Source organism: Pristiophorus japonicus, chromosome 15 (assembly GCF_044704955.1).
Source record: "Pristiophorus japonicus isolate sPriJap1 chromosome 15, sPriJap1.hap1, whole genome shotgun sequence".
NCBI lineage: Eukaryota > Metazoa > Chordata > Chondrichthyes > Pristiophoridae > Pristiophorus > Pristiophorus japonicus.
The window spans coordinates 62,904,865-62,926,806 of NC_091991.1; the positions used below are offsets into that span (position 1 = coordinate 62,904,865).

Sequence of the window (21,942 nt, forward strand, 5' to 3'; positions counted from 1 at the left end):
CGTGATATGACTGCCGTGTAACAAATGAACATTTGTACAAGAGGCTACTTTGACACTTGTTGTCTGTTCTGTGGCTCCCTCAGATAGAATTGTACAGACTCCAAGTTATGTGCCAGTGTATTGCAGCACTAATATATCACATTGTATTTAATGATTTACTTCCCACTCTTTTTTTAAAGTATTATTTTCCTTCCCCCACATTCCTTTTTCGTTAAGTTCCGACTCACATACTGTCCACCATTCCTCAGTTGAAAAGCGTGCAGAGTATGGTTCCCAGACAACTGATTGGTGAGAATGGTCTGACACGGAGGGCACTTAGACAGAGTGTTAGGCCCCAAGTTTCGGCCCGCGCCGAAAACGGCGCACCTCCGAGCTGGCGCCTGTTCTTCGCGCCTAAAAGTGCGCTAAAAAAAAACTCCGAGATTCTCCGGCTCCTCGGAGCTCTAACTCAGCTTGGCGCGGCGCGCACTTCTCAGCAGGGGGCAGAGCCAAACACTCGCGCCGATTCTGTAAGTAGTGGGGGGCGGGTCCAATTTAAATGAGCCTTCGTGGTGCCGGCAACCCTGCGCGTGTGTGTGTTGGAGCGTGCGCGCACGCGCAGTATCAAACAAACATTGGCACTCGCCCATTTTTAAAAGGACTGGAGAAAAAGTGAAGATTTGTTTCTTGGTCCCCTTCAAAGGCTTGTAATTTAATTTTTGTGATATTTCTGTGTGTGAGGGAGTGCTTTTAGCAGCACTGTTGAATAAATCACCTGCTGAAATCAGTGAGTTCAGCTTTTCACTGCTAAACTTGCAGAACCGGTGCTGCATTGGTGCATGCAAATTAAGGACTGTGTGTTTTGAGAAATAAGAGTGTCAATTCAACTTTGCAATAGAACAACGTCCACCAAGAACAAAGAATTTCTTGCATGAGGAAGTAGAGATATTAGTCAACGTAATTGAGCAGAGATGGCAGGAGCTAGATACCAGCAACAGAAGTTGCATAAAAGTGCCACCTAAAGAAATGAAGAAACGCTGGAACCAAGTTGCAGAAGATTACTGCGCAGTGGTGCATACCAGGAGATCTGGAAACCAGTGTAAAAAGAAATGACACGACCTTGGTCAAGTAGTTAGTGTAAGTAATATTTCCCATTTTTAATTTAATCGTAATTGTAACCTGGTTATCTGTATGTCCCACCTTGCAGACTGACACACTCTGTAAAAAGTTATATTTTACTCTTTGCAGAAGAAATTGACCCACAACAAAAGGGAGGCAACTCGTACAAGAGGAGGCGAGCCCAATCTGCATCCACTGACACCCTTGGAACAGAGGGTAGCTGCTATGATGAGTCGGACATGGAGAAAAGCAATCGGTACAGCACAAGCTGGGCCTGCACGCGAGGAAGAGGGTAAGTCCTGAAAATGCATCATGACCCTTTAAATCAACCTGCTGCCTGGCCTGCTATGTGTGAGAGTACTCATGCCACCCATCCGGCCCCCTCCCTTGCTGTTAAGCATTTGACTGTTCTGATGTATTTTGCAGAACATGATGATGATGATGATGATGCTGCTGCTGCCGATCCTGAGGGTACAGAACAAGAACCAGTACAACCAGACTGGATGATGGCAGTGATGACTGAAATGTCTGGAGGGGAGAGCTTCCAATTTAATGTTTTTGAGCCCCCATCAAGGGGCATCTGAGTTTCAACCCCTAGCATAGGTCTTGGTTCCACCTTCCATGGTTTCGCTTCCGATGTTGCGGGTCCCAGTGGTGCTGCTGGTATAATGCAGCATTCTACAGTCAGTGCACTACCGTCCGAGCCTGCGCCTCCCTCTCGCATAGGTTCTGGTTCCACCTACTATGGTTTTGATTCCGACGCTTCGGGTCCCAGTGTTGCTGCTGATATCATGGGGCAGTTTACACCCATTCGTCCAACATCCCAGCCCACGGCTCCCTGTGTAGTGGTGCCGCTTGCAACACCGAGCATCCCACCGTCCGTGCCCGCGCCTCCCAGTGTAGTGGTGCCACGAGGCAGACCCAGGCAGAGGAGAAGGAGATTGGAGACACGCTCTCCTGAGATGCAGCGTGCAACAGATGCGACTCAGGTTGTGGCATTGGGTATGGAGACCAATGAGTTTATCCGATCACTCATCGGTGGCATCAGTGCAGTAGGTGAAGAGTTGACGGTCCTGACGGGAGAAATAGCAGTAATTACACGGGAACTTGGGGAGGGAATGTCCGAGGGAGTGCAATCGACGGCACAGGCCGTCAGGGAGGGCATGCAAGTGTCGGCACAGGCCATGAGGGAGGGCATGCAAGTGTCGGCACAGGCCGTCAGGGTGGGCCTGGTTGAGGTAGCTGCTGCAATAGGGCACACAGCCCAGCCAATCAAATGACACCCCCATGAGGAAATGAACATTCACTGAGATATGGATGAGACATGGTTGCAGCCTTTCTTTGCTGCTTTTGTTCTTGCTCTTGATGTAGCTGTAGTAGCGTTTTTCAATTTGAAATTGTTTTGTAAGTTTTGTAACTTTACAACTTATAAGGGATCTTATGGTTTTTAAGTGATCTTATAGTGTAAATGCTCTCACATTTTTTTGTATCTTATTTAATTTTGCACCTAAAAAGTGATCCTGAAGTTTAAGTGTTCTTCAGAGTGTAAGATTTTTCACAATGAAACTGTTTTGTAAGTTTTGTAACTTTACAACATATAAGTGATCTCAGGGTTTTCAAGTGATTTTATAGTGTAAATGCTCTCACATTCTGTAAATTATTTAATTTTGCATCTAAAAAGTGATCTTGAAGTGTAAGTGATCTTAGAGTGTAAAATTTTTCACATAAAAAGTGTTTTGTAACTTTTGTAACTTTACAAGTTTATAAGTGGTCTTAAAGTTTTTAAGTGATCTTCAAGAGTTCATATTAAAATGTATAGTTTGATACAACAAATATTTTATTAGAGTGACGTTAACTTTTCAATAAAATATTTTTTCATTAAAACTGTTTCATGTTCCATTAACACAACACAACGTAGGAACAACTGCAACGAATAAACATGTCCATACGCAAAAGTGGTCGCAGAGCCCTCAGGTATCAGTAGTTGAAGCGTTCACGGATGAGCTGCTGGCGCAAGGCTCGAGCAATCGTTAAAGGGGCACGATGGACGGCCCTCCTCCGACCTCGTGCTTCGACATCAGGCACTTGCATGCTTTCCTGATTGTCGTTATCATCCACATCCTGGTCTTCCATAATACTATCCTCATGCACTGGACCCTCACGTGGGTCTTCTGGTTCCACTACCAGTTCCTGCTGCCTCATGATGGCTAAGTTATGAAGCATGCAGCACACAACAGTGAAATGACCGACAATCTGAGGAGAGTATAGCAAGTGTCCTCCGGAATGGCCAAGGCATCGGAATCGCTGTTTCAATATGCCAATGGTCCTCTCAATGATGCTGCGCATCGCAATGTGCGCCATGTTGTATTGACGGTCAGCTTCTGTCCGTGTCACGCGTAGGGGCGTCATGAGCCAGGTGGTCAGGCCATACCCTTTGTCTCCCAGTAGCCAACTCTGCCCTTCTGGCTGCTGCTCAAACATGTCAGATAGAACGCTGTTGCGTAGGATGAACTCATCGTGGGTGCTACCAGGGTATCTCGCATCGACTGACATGATGCGCTGCTTGTCGTCACACACGAGCTGTTCATTGATAGAGTGGAAACCTTTCCTATTTCGGTACTGCTCAGATTCCTCCACAGGTGCTCGCAAGGCTATATGGATACAATCAATGCAGCCCTGTACCTTTGGGAAGCCGGCAATCCTGAAGAAGCCCACAGCCCTCTCATGGATCGCTTGTGCGGTCATTGGGAAATTGATGAAGTCATTCCTTCATGCATACAGTGCAGCCGTGACCTGGTAAACGCAGGCATGTATTGCACGTTGAGAGATGGCACACACATCTCCAGTTGTAGCCTGAAACGATCCTGAGGCATAGAAAGAAAGTGCAGCTGTTACCTTCACTTCAACAGACAAGGCAGTTGACGTTCTGCTTCTGGCCTGCAAATCTGCTCTCACCATATCACAGATCTCTGCGAAAACGCAGCCTTTTCACACAATCAGCCTCGCTCATGTCCAGGTACGAGCGCCTGGTTCGATATTGTTGACGTGGGCAAGGTCTCCTGCCCATCAACCTACAGGCTACGACGTTCCTGGTGCGGTGAGCTCTAATCAATTCTCTCCTATGCAGTGAATTGATGGCGAACCATTGCATAATACGTGGTGTTGACAATGCAGCACCCATTCTGCAAATTTAAATATAAAACTGTCGATGTGGCTGCCTCTCCCTGTCCAAATGGCCTCAGTCCCCCTCACAGCTCGAAGGCTGCTGCTGTATCTTCGGCTGCCGTCGAGCCACTGACGCTGCTGATATCCTATGGCCGAATGGCCTCACGTCCATCCGCTGCTGATTCTTTGGCTGCCGGCCAGCCACTGACGCCGCTGATATCCTATGGCCGAATGGCCTCACGTCTGTCCGCTGCTGATTCTTTGGCTGCCGTCGAGCCACTGACGCCGCACCTAAAGTGTAGCCGAATGGCCTCAAGAACCTTAATGAGCTGCGTGTGTCCTGCGTTGATTCTTCGGCTGCCGGCCAGCCACTGACGCTGCTGCTATCTCATGGCCGAATGGCCTCGCGTCGGTCCGCTGCTGATTCTTCGGCTGCCGGCCAGCCACTGACGCCGCTGATATCTCATGGCCGAATGGCCTCGAGTCCGTCCGGTGTTGCTTCTTCGCGGCCAGCCACAAAGAGAATGAAGGCCTGCCTCAAGCACTGCAGCTCAGCTCGAAGGCTGCTTGCTGCCGCTGCCGTCGAGACACTGACGCCACACCCCTGCCTGTCTCCAACATGAAAGGCCTGCCTGAAGCACAGCAGCTTGAAGGCTGCTGCTGTTTCACACAGGTCGGAACATGGTTTATTTAATCTCTTCTTTGCTTATAAATTTTTATTCAGGTTGGATTTATTTGTATAAGTATGACTAAGGATCGATTGTAGAATTTAAATGACTTCCCTTCCCCCCCCTCCCTCCCCCCCCCCCCCCCACCTCGTTCCCTATGCCTAATTTGTAACCTACGTCTGATTTTCTAAAGTGTAGACACGGTTTTTTCGAGCGTACAAAAATCTTCATTTACTCCATTCTAAGTTAGTTTGGAGTAAGTTTTCACTGCCGAAACTTTGAAAACAGGCGTAAGTGGCCGGACACGCCCTCTTTTGAAAAAAAAATTCTGTTCCAAAGTGAAACTGTTCTAACTGACTAGAACTGGAGCAAACTAAATGCTGAGAATTCCGATTTCTAAGATACTCCGTTCTACACCAGTTGCTCCTAAAAATCAGGAGCAACTGAGGCCGAAACTTGGGGCCTTAAAGTTGAGAATTTGGAGAGCATGGAAGTCTCTAGTAAAGTCTGGGTGAGTATTAGCTGCAAAAAATGAAATTTAGTTGAGGGAGCTGAGTCAGCTCTCGTAACTTGGCTGTGGCTCCAAGGGTATAAAAGTAAACACTATCTGCTGATGCATAGAGTGGTCTTAAATGGAGTGCACTTAAACGGAGTATTAAAGTTGGGAATTTGGAGAGAGTGGAAATTCAGAACAGAGGGGGCTGGAGTTGCTGCTTTTTGCCTCCAATACTTGTAGTGCTTTGTGTTACAGGTAAATATTTAATTTAATTTACTAATTAGTTACAATCTGTACTATAAACTAAGTTAATTAAATACATAAACTTTCATTATTTAAATAACTGAAACAAGATTATATAGGGATGGCAGTGTATGTGGTGTGCCTGCCGCAACTGCAATATGCGGAGTTTGTGGAAAGCATCTTGATTCCGGACAACCACATCTGCAGTAAATGTCTGCATCTCAAGGAACTTCAGCTCAGAGTTGTTGAGCTGGAGTCCAAGGTGCAGACACTGCAGGGCATCAGGGAGTGGGAGAGTTTTCTGGACACTTTGATCCTGGATACAGTCACACCCTTTAGGTTAGATAGTGGTTCAGGTCTGGTTAGTAGTCAGGGACAGGAGGATGTGACTAACTCGGGCAGGTAAGGGGACCTCAGGTGCAGCACTGGAGAAGCTTTGGTCTTTGACCTCATCCAACAGGTATGAGATTCTTCCCGGCTGTGTGGATGAGGACAAAGTCTGCAGGGTGGATGAGCAAACTGACCACGACACCATGCTACAGGAGGTCATTCAAATGGGGGAAGGGAAAATAAATGTTGTCGTGATGGGGGACAGTATAGTCAGGGGATCAATATTCTTCTCTGCAGCCGCGATCGGAGTTCCAAAGATCCCACGTAGGAACCAACGACACAGGTAGAACTAGGAATGAGGTTCTGCTAAGGGAGTTTGAGGAGCTAGGGTCTAAATTAAAACGCAGAACCTCGAAGGTAATAATGGCTGGATTGTTACCTGAGCCACGTGCAAATTGATATAGGGACAAGCAGATCAGAGAGTTAAATACGTGGCTCAAAGAATGGTGTGGGAGGAAGGGGTTTCGATTCATGGGGCATTGGCACCAGTACTGGGGAAAGAGGGAGCTGTTCCATTAAACCAGGCTGGGGCCAGTGTCCTGGCGAATCGAATAACTAGGGCTGTAGACAGGGCTTTGAATTAAAAAGATGGGAGAGGGGTCAGGTTAGGGGAATTATTGAAATCTAAAGAGAAAAGTCAAGCTCATGGAGCAGTATAGTGATTTAGGTAAAGTTAAGCAGAATGTGATGGGAAGGGACAGAGAGTTTAATGGTAATAGTGCATCGGCGAAAAAGGTGAAAGCAGGGAATAATGGTAAAAAGTTAAAATTAAATGCTCTTAAAGCATTCGTAACAAGGAATCTACAAGAAATGAAACCAGACTAAATATAAATGAAACAGGAAAGTAGAGCATAGGAACAACTACACTAAGGCAGGACATAGATGGCCAGGGAATAAATAGAGTTATAGCATAGGAGTGTAAAAAGATTGTGAAAAATAATGTGAGTGGAACTGCTATTAAAAATGATTTAAACTGTCTCTACAGCAATGCATACAGTGTTTGTAATAAAACCAGGGAACTGGAGGCATTAATACGTTGTGAGGAACCAGGTATAGTAGGGATTACTGAGTCATGGCTACAGAAAAATCAGGACTGGGAATTAAACATTGCAGGGTACAACATATTTAGAAAAGATAGAGAGGGGGAAAAGTGGAGGTGGAGTAGCTGTACTTATTAGATCATCATCATAGGCAGTCCCTCGAAATTGAGGAAGACATGCTTCCACTCTAAAAGTGAGTTCTTAGGTGACTGAGCAGTCCAATACGGGAATTACAGTCTCTGTCACAGGTGGGCCAGACAGTTGTTGAAGGAAAGGGTGGGTGGGACTGGTTTCCGCTGCTTGCGCTTGTTTTCTGCATGCTCTCAGCGATGAGACTCGAGGTGCTCAGCACCCTCCCGGATGCTGTTCCTCTACTAAGGGCGGTCTTTGGCCAGGGACTCCCAGGTGTCGGTGGGGATGTTGCATTTTATCAAGGAGGCTTTGAGGATGCCTTGAAATGTTTCCTCTGCCCACCTGGGGTTCGCTTGCCGTGTAGGAGTTCCGAGTAGAGCGCTTGCTTTGGGAGTCTTTGTTCGCATGCCTGACACATGTGGCCCGCCCAACGGAGCTGGTCGAGTGTGGTCAGTGCTTCGATGCTGGGGATGTTGGCCTGATCGAGGACGCTAACGTTGGTGCGTCTGTCCTCCCAAGGGATTTGCAGGATCCTGCAGAAACATCGTTGGTGGTATTTCTCCAGCGATTTGAGGTGTCTACTGTATTTGGTCCACGTCACTGAGCCATACAGGAGGGTGGGTATCACTACAGTCCTGTAGACCATGAGCTTGGTGCCAGATTTGAGGGCCTGGTCTTCAAACACTCTCTTCCTCATGCAGCCGAAGGTTGCACTGGCACACTGGAGGTGATGTTGAACCTCATCTTCAATGTCTGCCCTTGCTGATAATAGGCTCCCGAGGTATGGAAAGTGATCTACGTTATCCAGGGCCACGTGGATCTTGATGACTGGGGGGCAGTGCTGTGTGGCGGGGTCAGGTTGGTGGAGGACCTTTGTCTTACGGATGTTTAGTGTAAGGTCCATGCTTTTATACCCCTCAGTGAAGATGTTGACTATGACTTGGAGTTCAGTCTCTGAATGTGCGCAGACGCAAGCGTCGTCCGTGTACTGTAGTTTGACGACAGAGGTTGGAAGGGTCTTGGATCTGGCCTGGAGATGACGAAGGTTGAACAGGTTCCCACTGGTTCTGTAGTTTAGTTCCACTCCAGCGGGGAACTTGTTGAGTGTGAGGTGGAGCATTTGCAGCAAGGAAGATCGAGAAGAGGGTTGGCACGATGACGCAGCCCTGCTTGACCCCAGTCCAGACGTGGATTGGGTCTGTGATGGATCCGTTGGTCAGGATCACGGTTTGCATGTCGTCGTGGAGCAGGCGAAGGATGGCGACAAACTTTTGGGGGCAGCTGAAACGGAGGAGGATTAGAGTTATTATTAGAGATAACATAATGGCAGTAGAAAAAAGTGATGAAGCTATCAGTAAGACAGAAACAAAATCCATGTGGATAGAGGTTAAAAAATAATAAAGGATCAATCACACTAATAGGGATAGGTGGAGGAAGAATTAGGGGAATGAGTAAAAAAACATTGAATAATAATCATGGAGGATTTCAACTACCCCGAAATTAATTGGCCAGAAGAGGTAGGTAAAGGGGATAAGGGAATGGAGTTCCTACTAAATGTATAGGACTCCTTTCTAACCCAATATATAAGAAGCCTGATAATAATTGAGAAGGACATAAGTATTATAAAGACCACAGTAATGGATTGGAGAAGAGCCGATTTTGAGGGGTTAATAGAATTTGGGGAAATAAAATGGACAACAATATTGGCAAACAATTATGTAGAACAGCAATGGGAAACATTTAAAACAGTGTTCAACAGAGTCCAGGAAAAATATATTCCGATAAAAAATAAGAACAAGATAAACACTAATGAGGCACCATGGATGAATAGACATAAGGGGAAAATTGAGGGTAAGGCAAGAGGCATATACTTAAGTGGAGGGATGAGTTTGACGGGGAGGAGATTGGCAAGGGTAGCCAACCCGGGCAAGCTGGGCGGGAAGGTCAGTGAGACAGGAGGAAGGGACAGTTGGGGTTGTTGCTCGTGAGGAGACAGCGACGAGTGCCACGGTGGGCCCTTCGATGCCAAGAGAGGCACAGAGGGGAGCTGCAGGCTTGTCTAAAAGGGAGTTGAGCCTGGGACGGTGGAGGAGCGTAGGAAAGTCAAAGAGTAATGAGGGGTTGGGGTTGGACTTTTGGAGGACTCAGTATCCGAGCGAGGAGAGATGAAAGACGGCATGACGAGGAAGGGATAGAGAGAAAAGAAAAAGCGGGAGAAAGAAGTAAAAATAGAAGTGAATGGCTCGGGTCCGAAGCGGCAGCCACAATGGCAGCAAATAGACATGGAAAAACTCAATTTACTTGGTGAATAGGGAATATTACAATAGGGATTCTACAAAAGTAGAATCAGTATAATCAAGATCAATTATTTAAAACAAAATTGATTAATATATAGATTAATTATAAGTAAATTTAAAATCAGAACTTGAATAATTGAAAAATTAAATCAGTCTCCAGCTATCTCATGCTCATTAAATCATTAAAATAAATGTTGACCTTGTGGATGCTGGCATTGGTCAGCCATCACGGATCCTCTCCGCATCTCCTTGCAGAATGTCCGTTCACTTGCGAGCAAGGCCCTTGCCATCCATGAGCTTATCATTGATGATTGCATCGACATCATGGCCCTGACTGAAACTTGGCTGAGGGATGATGACACCTTACCTTTTAAACGAAGTCTCCGAATGTCGGCATTCGGCATGGCGGCCCCAACTTGCAAGGATCATCAACAGGTTGGGCCTTCAAAGCAGCAAACCGCTTCAAGGGAGAGCGACGGCTAGGAAGAGGGCGACTGGATTGGACGTCACCAAGGTCCAGGTTGCTGATTGGAGCATGGGCAGGTACACCAGGAGCGGTGAGGTTGGGGTGCAGGAGCTGCGAGTGATCGTGGTGCAACGTGATAGGGGCCCAGGAGAGGCATGAGTTTGGGGCCCAGAAGAGGCGAGGGGCCCAAGGGCAGCACGGGCCAGCCCACACAGCGATATGTGTGCGCACTAGGTCCGTGCAGCAGAGCGTCTCCAGTCGTCTTGGTTAATCCTTGCCACTGGACCAAGACCTAGCTCTGTCAAGCCCGTGTGGTGGCTGATGTGCAACGGCCACCACACATTAAAAAAGTCCACGCACAGGCATCTTCCACCCTTCAACATGTAGGTCAGGACCCAGAATATTAGGTCCTTCATTGAACACCTGCGAACTCATTCCTTTTTGGCATGGAAGCAAGTCATCCTCGTTACGAGGGACCGCCTATGAGTATGCGGACAGCAGAGGATAGCATGATAAGGGAGAATAGGAAGAGATTAGTAGAGAAGTCAAAAAAACAATTAGGATTGCAAAGAGAAACTATGGGCCCAAGTTTCCACATGATTTGCGCCTGATTTTTAGGAGCAACTGGTGGAGAACGGACTATCTTAGAAATCGCAATTCTCCACATTTTCTTTTCTGCAGTTCTAGTCAGGTAGAACAGTTCTACTTTGGAACAGAATTTTTTCTTCAAAAGGGGGTGTGTCCGGCCACTGACGCCTGATTTGAAAGTTTCCACAGTGAAAACATACTCCAAACTAAAGTAGAATGGAGCAAGTGAAGATTTTTGTAGAACTGAAAAAACCTGTTCTACACATTAAAAAATCAGGCGCAGGTTACAAATCAGGCGTCCAGAACGAGGTGGGGGGGGGGAAGGGAACTCATTAAATTCTACAATAAATCCTTATTTATACTTCTACAAATATTATACAAATAAATCCAACCTGAATAAACATTTATAAGCAAAGAAAAGATTAAATAAACCATCTTCCTACCTGTGTGAAAGTGCTTCAGGCACGGAGAATTCTGCAGGCGTTCGTTCCCGCGGGGGGGGGGGGGGGGGGGGAGAAGGGAACAGCCGTTCGTTCCCGCGGAGGGGAGGGGGGGAATTAAACAGCCGTTTCGTTCCCGCGGGGGAGGGGAGAAGGAGACAGTGAGAAGGCTGCAAGTGCTAATGTGCTTTTATTTTAAAAAATTAAAAAAATTAAACAGCTACAAAGAACTACAAAAATGGGCGAGTGCCAATGTTTTTTTCACACTGAGCATGCGCGAACGCTGCAACGCGCACACGCAGCGTTGCCGGCAGGAAAAAAACTAATTTAAATAGTACCCGCCCCCTCCCACTTACAAAATTGGCGCGAGTGTAGGCTCCGCCCCCCTGGGCGCCGCGCAAGGCAGACAAGGAGCTGCAGAACGTTCCAGAATTGCGAGGTTTTTTTTAGGCGCCGTTTTAGGCGCGAAAAACGGGCACCCAGTTCGGAGGGGCGCCCGTTTTTTATCGTGTGGAAACTTTGGCCCCTTGAAACAAAATTATCAAGAATAAAATAAAATAGTAAAATATTCTACAGGCACATCAATAAAAAATGGAAAGTCGGGATAGGAATAGGGCAACTCAGGGATGGTCAGGATAAAATCACAGGCAACAATAGCGAAATGGCAGAAATATTAAATAATTACTTTGCTTCAGTATTTATCAAGGAGAATGAGCAGGTGGACATGACATCGGAAAATGAGATTAGAAATTATATAACCGCATTTAAAATAGGAGAAATATTAAATAAAATAATCAATCTCTTAAGAGCATAAAACCCCTGGTCCAGATGGATTACATCCACGCATTTTAAAATAATCTAGGGTAGAGATAGCAGAGGCATTATTACATCTATTTAATAATTTGTTAGAAAAAGGTGTAGTACCAGAGGACTGGTGGATAGCTAACATAATAAGTATATTTAAGAAGGGAGATAGAACATGTCCAGGGAACTATAGACCAACGTAGCAAAAAATAATGGAATCCCTACCAAAGGAAAAAACAGAAGAACATCTGGAAACCAAAAATATAATGGATTTAATCAGGGAAAGTCTTGCTTGACCAACCTCATTGAATTCTTTGAAGAGGTAACAGAGAAAGTAGACAAGGGTAATGCAGTAGATGTAAATTATATGGATTTCCAAAAGGCTTTTGATAAGGTACCACATAATGGGGCCAAGTTTTGGCCTGAGTTGCTCCTGTTTTTTTGGAGCAACTGGTTTAGAATGGAGTATCTTAGAAATTGCAATTCTCGGCATTCAGTTTGCTCCCGTTCTAGTCAGTTAGAACAGTTTCACTTTGAAACAGAATTCTTTTTTCAAAAGGGGGCGTGTCCGGCCACTTACGCCTGTTTTGAAAGTTTAGGCAGTGAAAACTTACTCCAAACTAACTTAGAATGGAGTAGGTGAAGATTTTTGTACACTCAGAAAAACCTTGCCTACACTTTACAAAGCAGGCGTAGGTTACAAATTAGGCGCAGGGAATGAGGGGGGGCGAGGGGGGGGTGAAGGGAAGTAATTAAATTCTACAATCATTCAATGGTCATACTAATACAAATAAAGATCCAACCTGAATAAAAATTTATAAACAAAGCAAAGATTAAATATTCCATGTTCCTACCTGTGTGAAGCAGCAGCAGCCTTCGAGCTGCGGTGCTTCAGGCAGGCCTTCCATGTTGGAGACAGGGGTGGCGTCAGTGTCTCGACGGCAGCCCAACAGCGGCAGCAAGCAGCCTTTGAGCTGCGGTGCTTCAGGCAGGCCTTCCTTCCATCAGTGGCTGGACGACAGCCGAAGAAACAGCAAGCAGCCTTCGAGCTGCGAAGGGGACTGAGGCCATTCGGCCACGGGATAGGGGCGGCATCAGTGGCTGGACGGCAGCCGAAGAAACAGCAAGCAGCCTTCGAGCTGCGAAGGGGACTGAGGCCATTCGGCCACGCAATAGGGATGGCGTCAGTGGCTGGATGGCAGCCGAAGAAACAGCAAGCGGCTTTCGAGCGGCGAAGGGGACTGAGGCCATTCGGCCATGCGATAGGGGCGGCGTCAATGGCTGGACGGCAGCCGAAGAAACAGCAAGCAGCCTTCGAGTTGCGAAGGGGACTGAGGCCATTAGGCCAGGGACAAAGAGAGGCAGCCAGATAGACATTTTTAAACTTAAATTTGCAGAATTGGTGCTGTATTCTCAACACCATTATGCAATGGTTCGCCATCAATTCACTGCAAAGGAGAGAATTGATTAGAGCTCACCGCACCAGGAATGTCATAGCCCGCAGGTTGATGGGCAGGAGATCTTACCCACGTCGACAATATCGAGCCAGGCGCTCGTACCTGGATATGAGCGAGACTGATTGTGTGAAAAGGCTATGTTTCCGCAGAGAAGTTGTCGCTGAGATCTGTGATATGCTGAGAGCAGATTTGCAGCCCAGAAGCAGAACGCCGACTGCCTTGTCTGTTGCAGTGAAGGTAACAGCTGCACTTTCCTTCTATGCCTCGGGATCGTTTCAGGCTACAACTGGAGATGTGTGTGCCATCTCTCAACGTGCAATACATGCCTGCATTTACCAGGTCATGGCTGCACTGTATGCGCGAAGGAATGACTTCCATCAATTTCCCAATGACCGCACAAGCGATCCATGAGAGGGCTGTGGGCTTCTTCAGGATTGCCGGCTTCCCAAAGGTACAGGGCTGCATTGATTGTACCCACATAGCCTTGCGAGCACCCGTGGAGGATTCTGAGCAGTACCGGAATAGGAAAGGTTTCCACTCCATCAATGTGCAGCTCGTGTGTGACGACAAGCAGCGCATCATGTCAGTCGATGCGAGATGCCCTGGCAGCACCCATGATGCGTTCATCCTATGCAACAGCGTTATATCTGACATGTTTGAGCAGCAGCCAGAAGGGCAGAGCTGGCTACTGGGAGACAAAGGGTACATACGACCTGACCACCTGGCTCATGACGCCCCTATGCGTGACACGGACAGAAGCTGACCGTCAATACAACATGGCACACATTATGACATGCAGCATCATTGAGAGGACCATTGGCACATTGAAACAGCGATTCCGATGCCTGGACCATTCCGGAGGACACTTGCTATACTCTCCTCAGATTGTCGGTCACTTCACTGTTGTGTGCTGCATGCTCCATAACTTAGCCATCATGAGGCAGCAGGAGCTGTTAGTGGAACCAGAAGACCTACGTGAGGGTCCAGTGCATGATGATAGTATTACGGAACAGCAGGATTTGGATGATGACGACGATCAGGAAAGCATGCAAGTGCCTGATGCCGGAGCACGAGGTCGGAGGAGAGCCGTCCATCGTGCTCCTTTAACGATTGCTCAAGCCTTGCGCCAGCAGCTCATCCGTGAACGCTTCAACTACTGATGCCTGAGGGCTCTGCGACCACTGTTGCGCATGGACATGTTTATTCTTTGCAGTTGTTCCTACGTTGTGTTGTGTTAATGGAACATGAAACAGTTTTAATGAAAAAATATTTTATTGAAAAGTTAACGTCACTGTAATAAAATATTTGTTGTATCAAACTTTACTTTTTAATATGACTCCTGAAGATCACTTAAAGACTTTAAGATCACTTATAAACTTGTAAAGTTACAAAAGTTACAAAACAATCTCAATGTGAAAAAGCTTCACTCTTAAGATCACTTAAACTTCAGGATCACTTTTTAGGTGCAAAATTAAATAAGATAGAAAATGTGAGAGCATTTACACTATAAGATCACTTAAAAACCCTAAGATCACTTATAAGTTGTAAAGTTACAAAACTTTAAGAACAATTTCAATGTGAAAAATGCTACTACAGCTACATCAAAGACCAAAAAACAAAAGCAGCAAAGAAAGGCTGCAACCATGTCTCATCCACATCTCAATGAATGTTCACTTCTTCATGGGGGTGTCACTTGATTCGTGGGGCTGTGTGCCCTTATTGCAGCAGCTACCTCTATGACGGCCTGTGCCGTCACTTGCATGCCCTCCCTGATGCCCTGTGCCGTCATTTGCATGCCCTCCCTGACGGCCTGTGCTGTCGATTGCACTCCCTCGGACATTTCCTCCCTAAGTTCACGTGTCATTACTGCTATTTCTCCCGTCAGGACCATCACCTCTTCACCCACTGCACTGACGCCACCGATGAGTGAGCGGGTAAGCTCATTGGTCTCCATACCCAATGCCACAACCTGAGCCGCACCTGTTGCACACTGCATCTCAGGAGAGCGTGTCTCCAATCTCCTTCTCCTCTGCCTGGGTCTGCCTCGTGGCACCACTACACTGGGAGGTGCGGGCACGGACGGTGGGACACTCAGTGTTGCAAGCGGCACCACTACACGGGGAGACTCGGGCTGGGATGGTGGGATGTTCTGTGTTCCAGGCGGCAGTACTAGATAGCAAGGCACGGGCTGGGAAGGTGGGGCGCTCGGTGTTCCAGACGACAGCACTCGAGTGCGAGCCATGGGCTGGGATGGTGGGTGAATGGGTGTAAACTGCTCCATGATATCACCAGCAGCACTGGGACCCGCAACGTCGGAATCAAAACCATGGAAGGTGGAACCAGAACCTATGCGAGTGGCAGGCGCAGGCTCGGACGGTAGTACACTGACTGTAGACTGCTGTATTACACCAGTAGCACCACTGGGACCCGCAACATCGGAATCAAAACCATGGAAGCTAGAACCAAAACCTATGCTAGGGGTTGAAACTCTGATGCCCCTTGATGGGGGCTCATAAACGTTAATTTGGAAGCTCACCCCTGCAGACATTTCAGTCATCGCTGCCATCATTCAGTCTGGATCGTCCGCATCTGGTTGTACTGGTTCTTGTTCTGTATCTTCAGGATCCTCAGGGTTGGCAGCAGCAGCATCATCATCATCATCATCATGTTCTGCAAAATACATCAGAACAGTCAAATGTTTAACAGCAAGGGAGGGGGCAGGATGGATGGCATGAGTACACTCACACATAGCTGGCCAGGCAGCAGGTTGATTTGAAGGGCCACGATGCATTTTCAGGATTTATCCTCACGTGCGGGCCCAGCTTGTGCTGTACTGATTGCTTTTCTCCATGTACAACTCCTCATAGCAGCTACCCTCTGTTCCAAGGGTGTCAGTGGATGCAGATTGGGCGTGCCTCCTCCTGTCCGAGTTACTTCCCTTTTGTTGTGGGCCAATTTCTTCTGCAAAGAGTAAAATATAACTTTTTACAGAATGCGTCTTTCTGCAAGGTGGGACATACAGATAGTCACGTTACAATTACGATTACATTAAAAATGGAAAATATTACTTATACTAACTACTTGACCAAGGACGTGCCATTTCTTTTTACACTGGCTTCCAGATCTCATAGTATGCACTACTGCGCAGTAATCTTCTGCAACTTGGTTCCAGCATTTCTAAGTTTCTTTTGGTGGCACTTTTATGCGACCCCTGTTGCTAGTATCTAGCTCCTGCTATCTCTGCTCAATGACGTTGACTAATATCTCCACTTCCTCATGCAAGAAATTCTTTGTTCTTGGTGGACGTTGTTCCATTGCAAAGTTGAATTGACACTCTTATTTTTCAAAACACACAGTCCTTAATTTGCATGCACCAATGCAGCACCGGTTCTGCAAGTTTAGCAGTGAAAAGCTGCACTCACTGATTTCAGCAGGTGATTTATTCAACAGTGCTACTAAAAGCACTCCTTCAGACACAAAAAAAATCACTATAATTAAATCACAAGCCTTTCCAGGGGTCAATGAGACAAATCTTCATTTTTCCTCTAGTCCCTTTAAAAATGGCCGAGTGCAAATATTTATGTGCCACTGCGCGTGCGCGCGTGCTCCAACGTGCACGCGCAGGGTTGCCGGTACGACGTTGCCTTATTTAAATTAGCCCCGCCCCCCCACTACTTGTAGAATCGGCGCGAGTCCCTTGCTCCACCCCCCGCTGTTCTGTGCACGCCGCGCCAAGCTGCTGAAGACCTGCAGGAAGCTGGAGAATATGCAAGTATTTTTTCAGCGCACTTTCGAGCGCGAAAAACGGGCGTCCAGGTCAGGGCTGAGCCGTTCTAGGCACGGCCCGAAACTTGGGTCCAATGTTTCTACTTGTGCGGAAGAGCATAACTAGAGGCCATCAATATAAGATGATATAATCACCAAGAAATCGAATAAGGAATTCAGAAAAACTTATTTAACAGAGAGTGGTGAGAATGTGGAACTCGCTACCACAGGGAGTGGTTGAAGTGAATAGTATACAAATGCATTTAAGGGGAGGCTGTAAAAACATATGAGGGAGAAGGGAACAGAAGGTTATGCTGATAGAGTTAGATGAGGAAAGATGGGAGAAGGCTTGGGTGGAGCATAAACGCCGGCATGGACAAGTTGGGTCGAATGGCCTGTTTCTGTGCTGTATATCCTGTGTAATCCTCTGATTTTGCAATCCTCCTCAAGTTTGCTGAGATTGGGAATGCAGTAAGTCTTGTTATACTGTATCTCAGTAAATACAAATATTTAAAAATATTTGAATAGAATATGTTTAAACTACACATCCACAGCTTTCTGAAAGATTTTTTAAATTATTGAGAATCTGGACAAGTTGTTTTGAAGAATATATATACCTAACTCAATGCATAACAAGTATTTCCTTGGGTGCAACCTTCCTGACATCATCCTCTTTGTGTTTCATTTTATCTTGCAGTTGCAAATGCATTTTAAAAAATCCTTGGGGACTAATTGGACAAATACTTGTTTTGCATTTGTAACTGCAAGATGAAATGAAACATAAAGGTCCCAAGTTTCCACATGATAAAAAACGGGCGCCCCTCCGAGCTGGGCGCCCGTTTTTCGCGCCTAAAACGGCGCCGGAAAAAAAAACGAGCGATTCTGGAACGTTCTGCAGCTCCTTGTCTGCTCGGCGCGGCGCCCAGGGGGGCGGAGCCTACACTCGCGCCGATTTTGTAAGTGGGAGGGGGCGGGTACTATTTAAATTAGTTTTTTTCCTGCCGGCAACGCTACACGTGCGCGTTGGAGCGTTCGCGCATGCTCAGTGTGAAAAAAACATTGGCACTCGGCCATTTTTGTAGTTCTTTGTAGCTGTTTAGTTTTTGAACATTTTTTAATAAAAGTACATTGCCATCAAACACAGAGGCTTCTTGTAGCAGTGAGAAGGGTGCAGGAAGCCTCAGAAAGTTGAGGCAGCCGTTTCCCGACGACCTCCCCCTTTTGCCATCGGGAAATGGCTCCTCAATTTCTGAGCCTTCCTGCAGCCTTCTCTCTTTCCCGCCAGCCGTCTGGAACGGCTCCATTCCCTCCCCCCCCCCCCCCCCCGCGTTCGGTAGGCTCCCTCCCGCCCGCGTTCAGTCGGCTCCCTTCCCTTCCCCCCCCCCGCGTTCGGTCGGCTCCCTTCCCTCCCCCCCCCCCGCGTTCGGTAGGCTCCCTCCCTCCCACCCGCCCGCCTTCGGTCGGCTCCCTCCCCCGCGTTCGGTCGGCTCCCTCCCTCCCGCCCGCCCGCCCGCGTTCGTTCGGCTCTCTCCCTCCCGCGTTCGGTCGGCTCCCTCCTCCCCCCTCCCCGCCCGAGTTCGGTCGGCTCCCTCCTCCCCCCCCCGGCCCGCGTTCGGTCGGCTCCCTCCTCCCCCCCCCCGGCCCGCGTTCGGTCAGCTCCCTTCCCTCTCCCCCCCCCCCCGCCCGCGTTCGGTCGGCCCCCCCCCCGCCCGCGTTCGGTCGGCTCCCTCCTCCCCCAGGCCCGCGTTCGGTCGGCTCCCTCCTCCGCCCCCCCGGCCCGCGTTCGGTCGGCTCCCTTCCCTCCCCCCTCCCGCCCGCGTTCGGTCGGCTCCCTCCTCCTCCTCCCCCCCCCTCCCCGCCCGCGTTCGGTCGGCTCCCTCCTCCCCCCCCCGGCCCGCGTTCGGTCGGCTCCCTCCTCCCCCCCCCCGGCCCGCGTTCGGTCAGCTCCCTTCCCTCTTCCCCCCCCCCCCCTCGCCCGCGTTCGGTCGGCCCCCCACCCCCCCCCCCCCCCCCCCGCCCACGTTCGGTCGGCTCCCTCCTCCCCCCCCCCGGCCCGCGTTCGGTCGGCTCCCTTCTCCCCCCCCCCCCCGGCCCACGTTCGGTCGGCTCCCTCCTCCCCCCCCCGGCCCGCGTTCGGTCGGCTCCCTTCTCCCCCCCCCCGGCCCGCGTTCGGTCGGCTCCCTCCTCCGCCTCCCCCGGCCCGCGTTCGGTCGGCTCCCTCCTCCCCCCCCGCCCGCATTCGGTCGGCTCCCTCGTTTTATGAGGCTTGCTGCACCATTCTTCCTGGCTGAAGCACTTTCACACAGGTAGGAAGATGGTTTATTTAATCTTTTCTTTGCTTATAAATGTTTATTCAGGTTGGATTTATTTGTATAATATTTGTAGAAGTATAAATAAGGATTTATTGTAGAATTTAATGAGTTCCCTTCCCCCCCCCCCCACCTCGTTCTGGACGCCTGATTTGTAACCTGCGCCTGATTTTTTAATGTGTAGAACAGGTTTTTTCAGTTCTACAAAAGTCTTCACTTGCTCCATTCTACTTTAGTTTGGAGTACATTTTCACTGTGGAAACTTTCAAATCAGGCGTCAGTGGCCGGACACGCCCCCTTTTGAAGAAAAAATTCTGTTCCAAAGTAGAACTGTTCTACCTGACTAGAACTGCAGAAAAGAAAATGTGGAGAATTGCGATTTCTAAGATAGTCCGTTCTCCACCAGTTGCTCCTAAAAATCAGGCGCAAATCATGTGGAAACTTGGGCCCAAAGAGTCAGGACTGATGAAAAGAAAGTCTGTTCTCTTTGATGTTTAGTTTGATCCTACATTGATGTTTAGTTTGGGCACACAATTCTTAATGATTATAATTCCGTGGTAAAAATATTTGCCCATAACACAGCACACAGTGGCACTGAACTCGCAGTCTCATTCAGAAACTGCTGAGGGATGGGTTCTTTTGAAAGAACAGAAATAAATAACTTGCATTTATGTAGCTCTCTCCTAAGATGTCCCAAAGCAGTTCACATACAATGCATTACTTTGAATTGTAGTTACTGTTGTTTTGTAAGTGAATACAGCAGCATGGTCTCACAAACAGCAATGGTCAGTTAATGTGCTTTTGGTGTTGATTGAGGAAGAAAGGTTGGCAACGACACCAGGATAACTTCTTGCCCTTTTTCATATAGAGCTGATTTTCTTAATGCATACTACTGACAGCCTTGCCTGCTAGCCACGCAAATTGTAGAATTGTGGATGAGCTCCGCAGGATTTTCTGTTAATTTCTTTCAATGGAAGAAAACTTGTGAGAAATGTGCCCATGATTTCCCAATATGTGTGGCCAGAAAGCAAGGCTCCCAGCTTGCTGCATGCATTCCAAAAACTGACCTTGTCGTGCCATGGTATTTTGAACACCTGCCTGAACAGGGAGATGTAGATTTGGTTTTATGTCTTATGAATCAATGAATAGAACTGGATATGAGAAATTAGACAGGAAATGCACTTCTGATTTATGCAAGACCTGTAATGTATCTGATTTGTCACCACAGTAGAAAAGAAAAATGTGCCTTTCCTATTCTTTAGTATCCCGTTTCCTTGAGGAGGACAAAAAACCCAGCAAAATCTGAAGTAAAAAAGATGACCTTCCTAAGTTTATACTTTGTATGATTTTTGTTCTGTTCTTTTTTCAGATAGACTATTTGATAAGACTAGGATAGCTATGGATCAAAGAGCTTGTGAACTGCAACAAATGGAAGAAGACACTAGGAGAGCTGTTACTATAACAACAAAAGCTTTCAATAGGGCACAGGTTTCACTTTTATTCTCACCTTTTTTGTTTTTGGTTAGAGACTAGATCAATAGTAAGCATTTCATTTGTCTTGCATGATTCACATGCCCATACTCCTCCCAGTTCATAAAATTGCCTCACTTGTAAAAGTTGAACTTTTGCATGCTGACAGGCATGGAAAAAGATGGCTTCATCTGCGCTTCAATGCTTATAGGCCTATCAGTGACCGGTTCACTCTTTTTTGTTGAGAAAGCAAGGCTCTGTATATGAATGTAACTTTTGTGGGAGGTCATATGATTGTACTTTGTTTAGAAGTACACAGTACCAGACCCTATCAAAGGCTTTGGAGATGTGATGTCAATGTCAGATGATTCACCCACATGTTCAACAGCAGAGTTCCATATTGGTAAAAAGATCATCAATGTGTGATCATACTGGAAATCATGGATTAAGGCAAAACTTATAAGATGATGAATAATTTGAGCATTAACAACAGCTTTCATAAATTTAAAAGCTACCCATATAGAGGAAATCGAGAAGCAGTGTGAAGGATAAGAGGAATCACCTTTCTCAGAGAGGTGTGACCATGAACAAAATTCTAAAAGGGAAGGAAAGATGGACTAAAATAAGTTAGACTGAGGACACAGTATAGGATAGAATTATATTCAGAGCCACACATTTTGAGGATGATCCGTTGAATACCACCAGAACCAAAGGTATTATTGGATCCAGAGAGCAGAGAATAAAATCAGCATTGCAGGCTTTAAAGTGCATGGAATTGAGGTACCAAATCTGAATACCCATTTGTTTCCTCACACCTCTGAACTGATCCAAGTCTTAAACCTTAGGCCAGTATTCCGATATGGAGCTCATACTGTTCACCAGATATTAAATTTGTTACATTTCTACATTTGAAACTAATAATTTTTTCTGCACTACACAAAGTATTGGATTCCAACCTCTAGAGAGCTATATAACTGGCTGTTGATCTGATATTGCCTATTTACACTGTCGGCAAAAGTTAAAGTTATCTCCATGATTTCTCAGATTTGAATGCCAATTTTGATTGAACTTGATCTTACTGGGTGCTTTCACTGTTAGTCCTTGAGCAGACTGC

The 21,942-nt window shown here is 47.2% G+C and overlaps 1 protein-coding gene across 1 annotated transcript in view; it reads left to right on the top strand.

Annotated features, from left to right (window-relative positions):
• LOC139281491 (RIB43A-like with coiled-coils protein 2) overlaps positions 1-21,942 on the top strand; it is a 56,839-nt gene that overhangs the window by 16,890 nt on the left and 18,007 nt on the right. Inside the window, exon 4 of the mRNA XM_070901664.1 lies at positions 20,728-20,846. Coding sequence (XP_070757765.1) covers positions 20,728-20,846 — 119 coding nt within the window. The remainder of the gene's footprint in view (positions 1-20,727; positions 20,847-21,942) is intronic.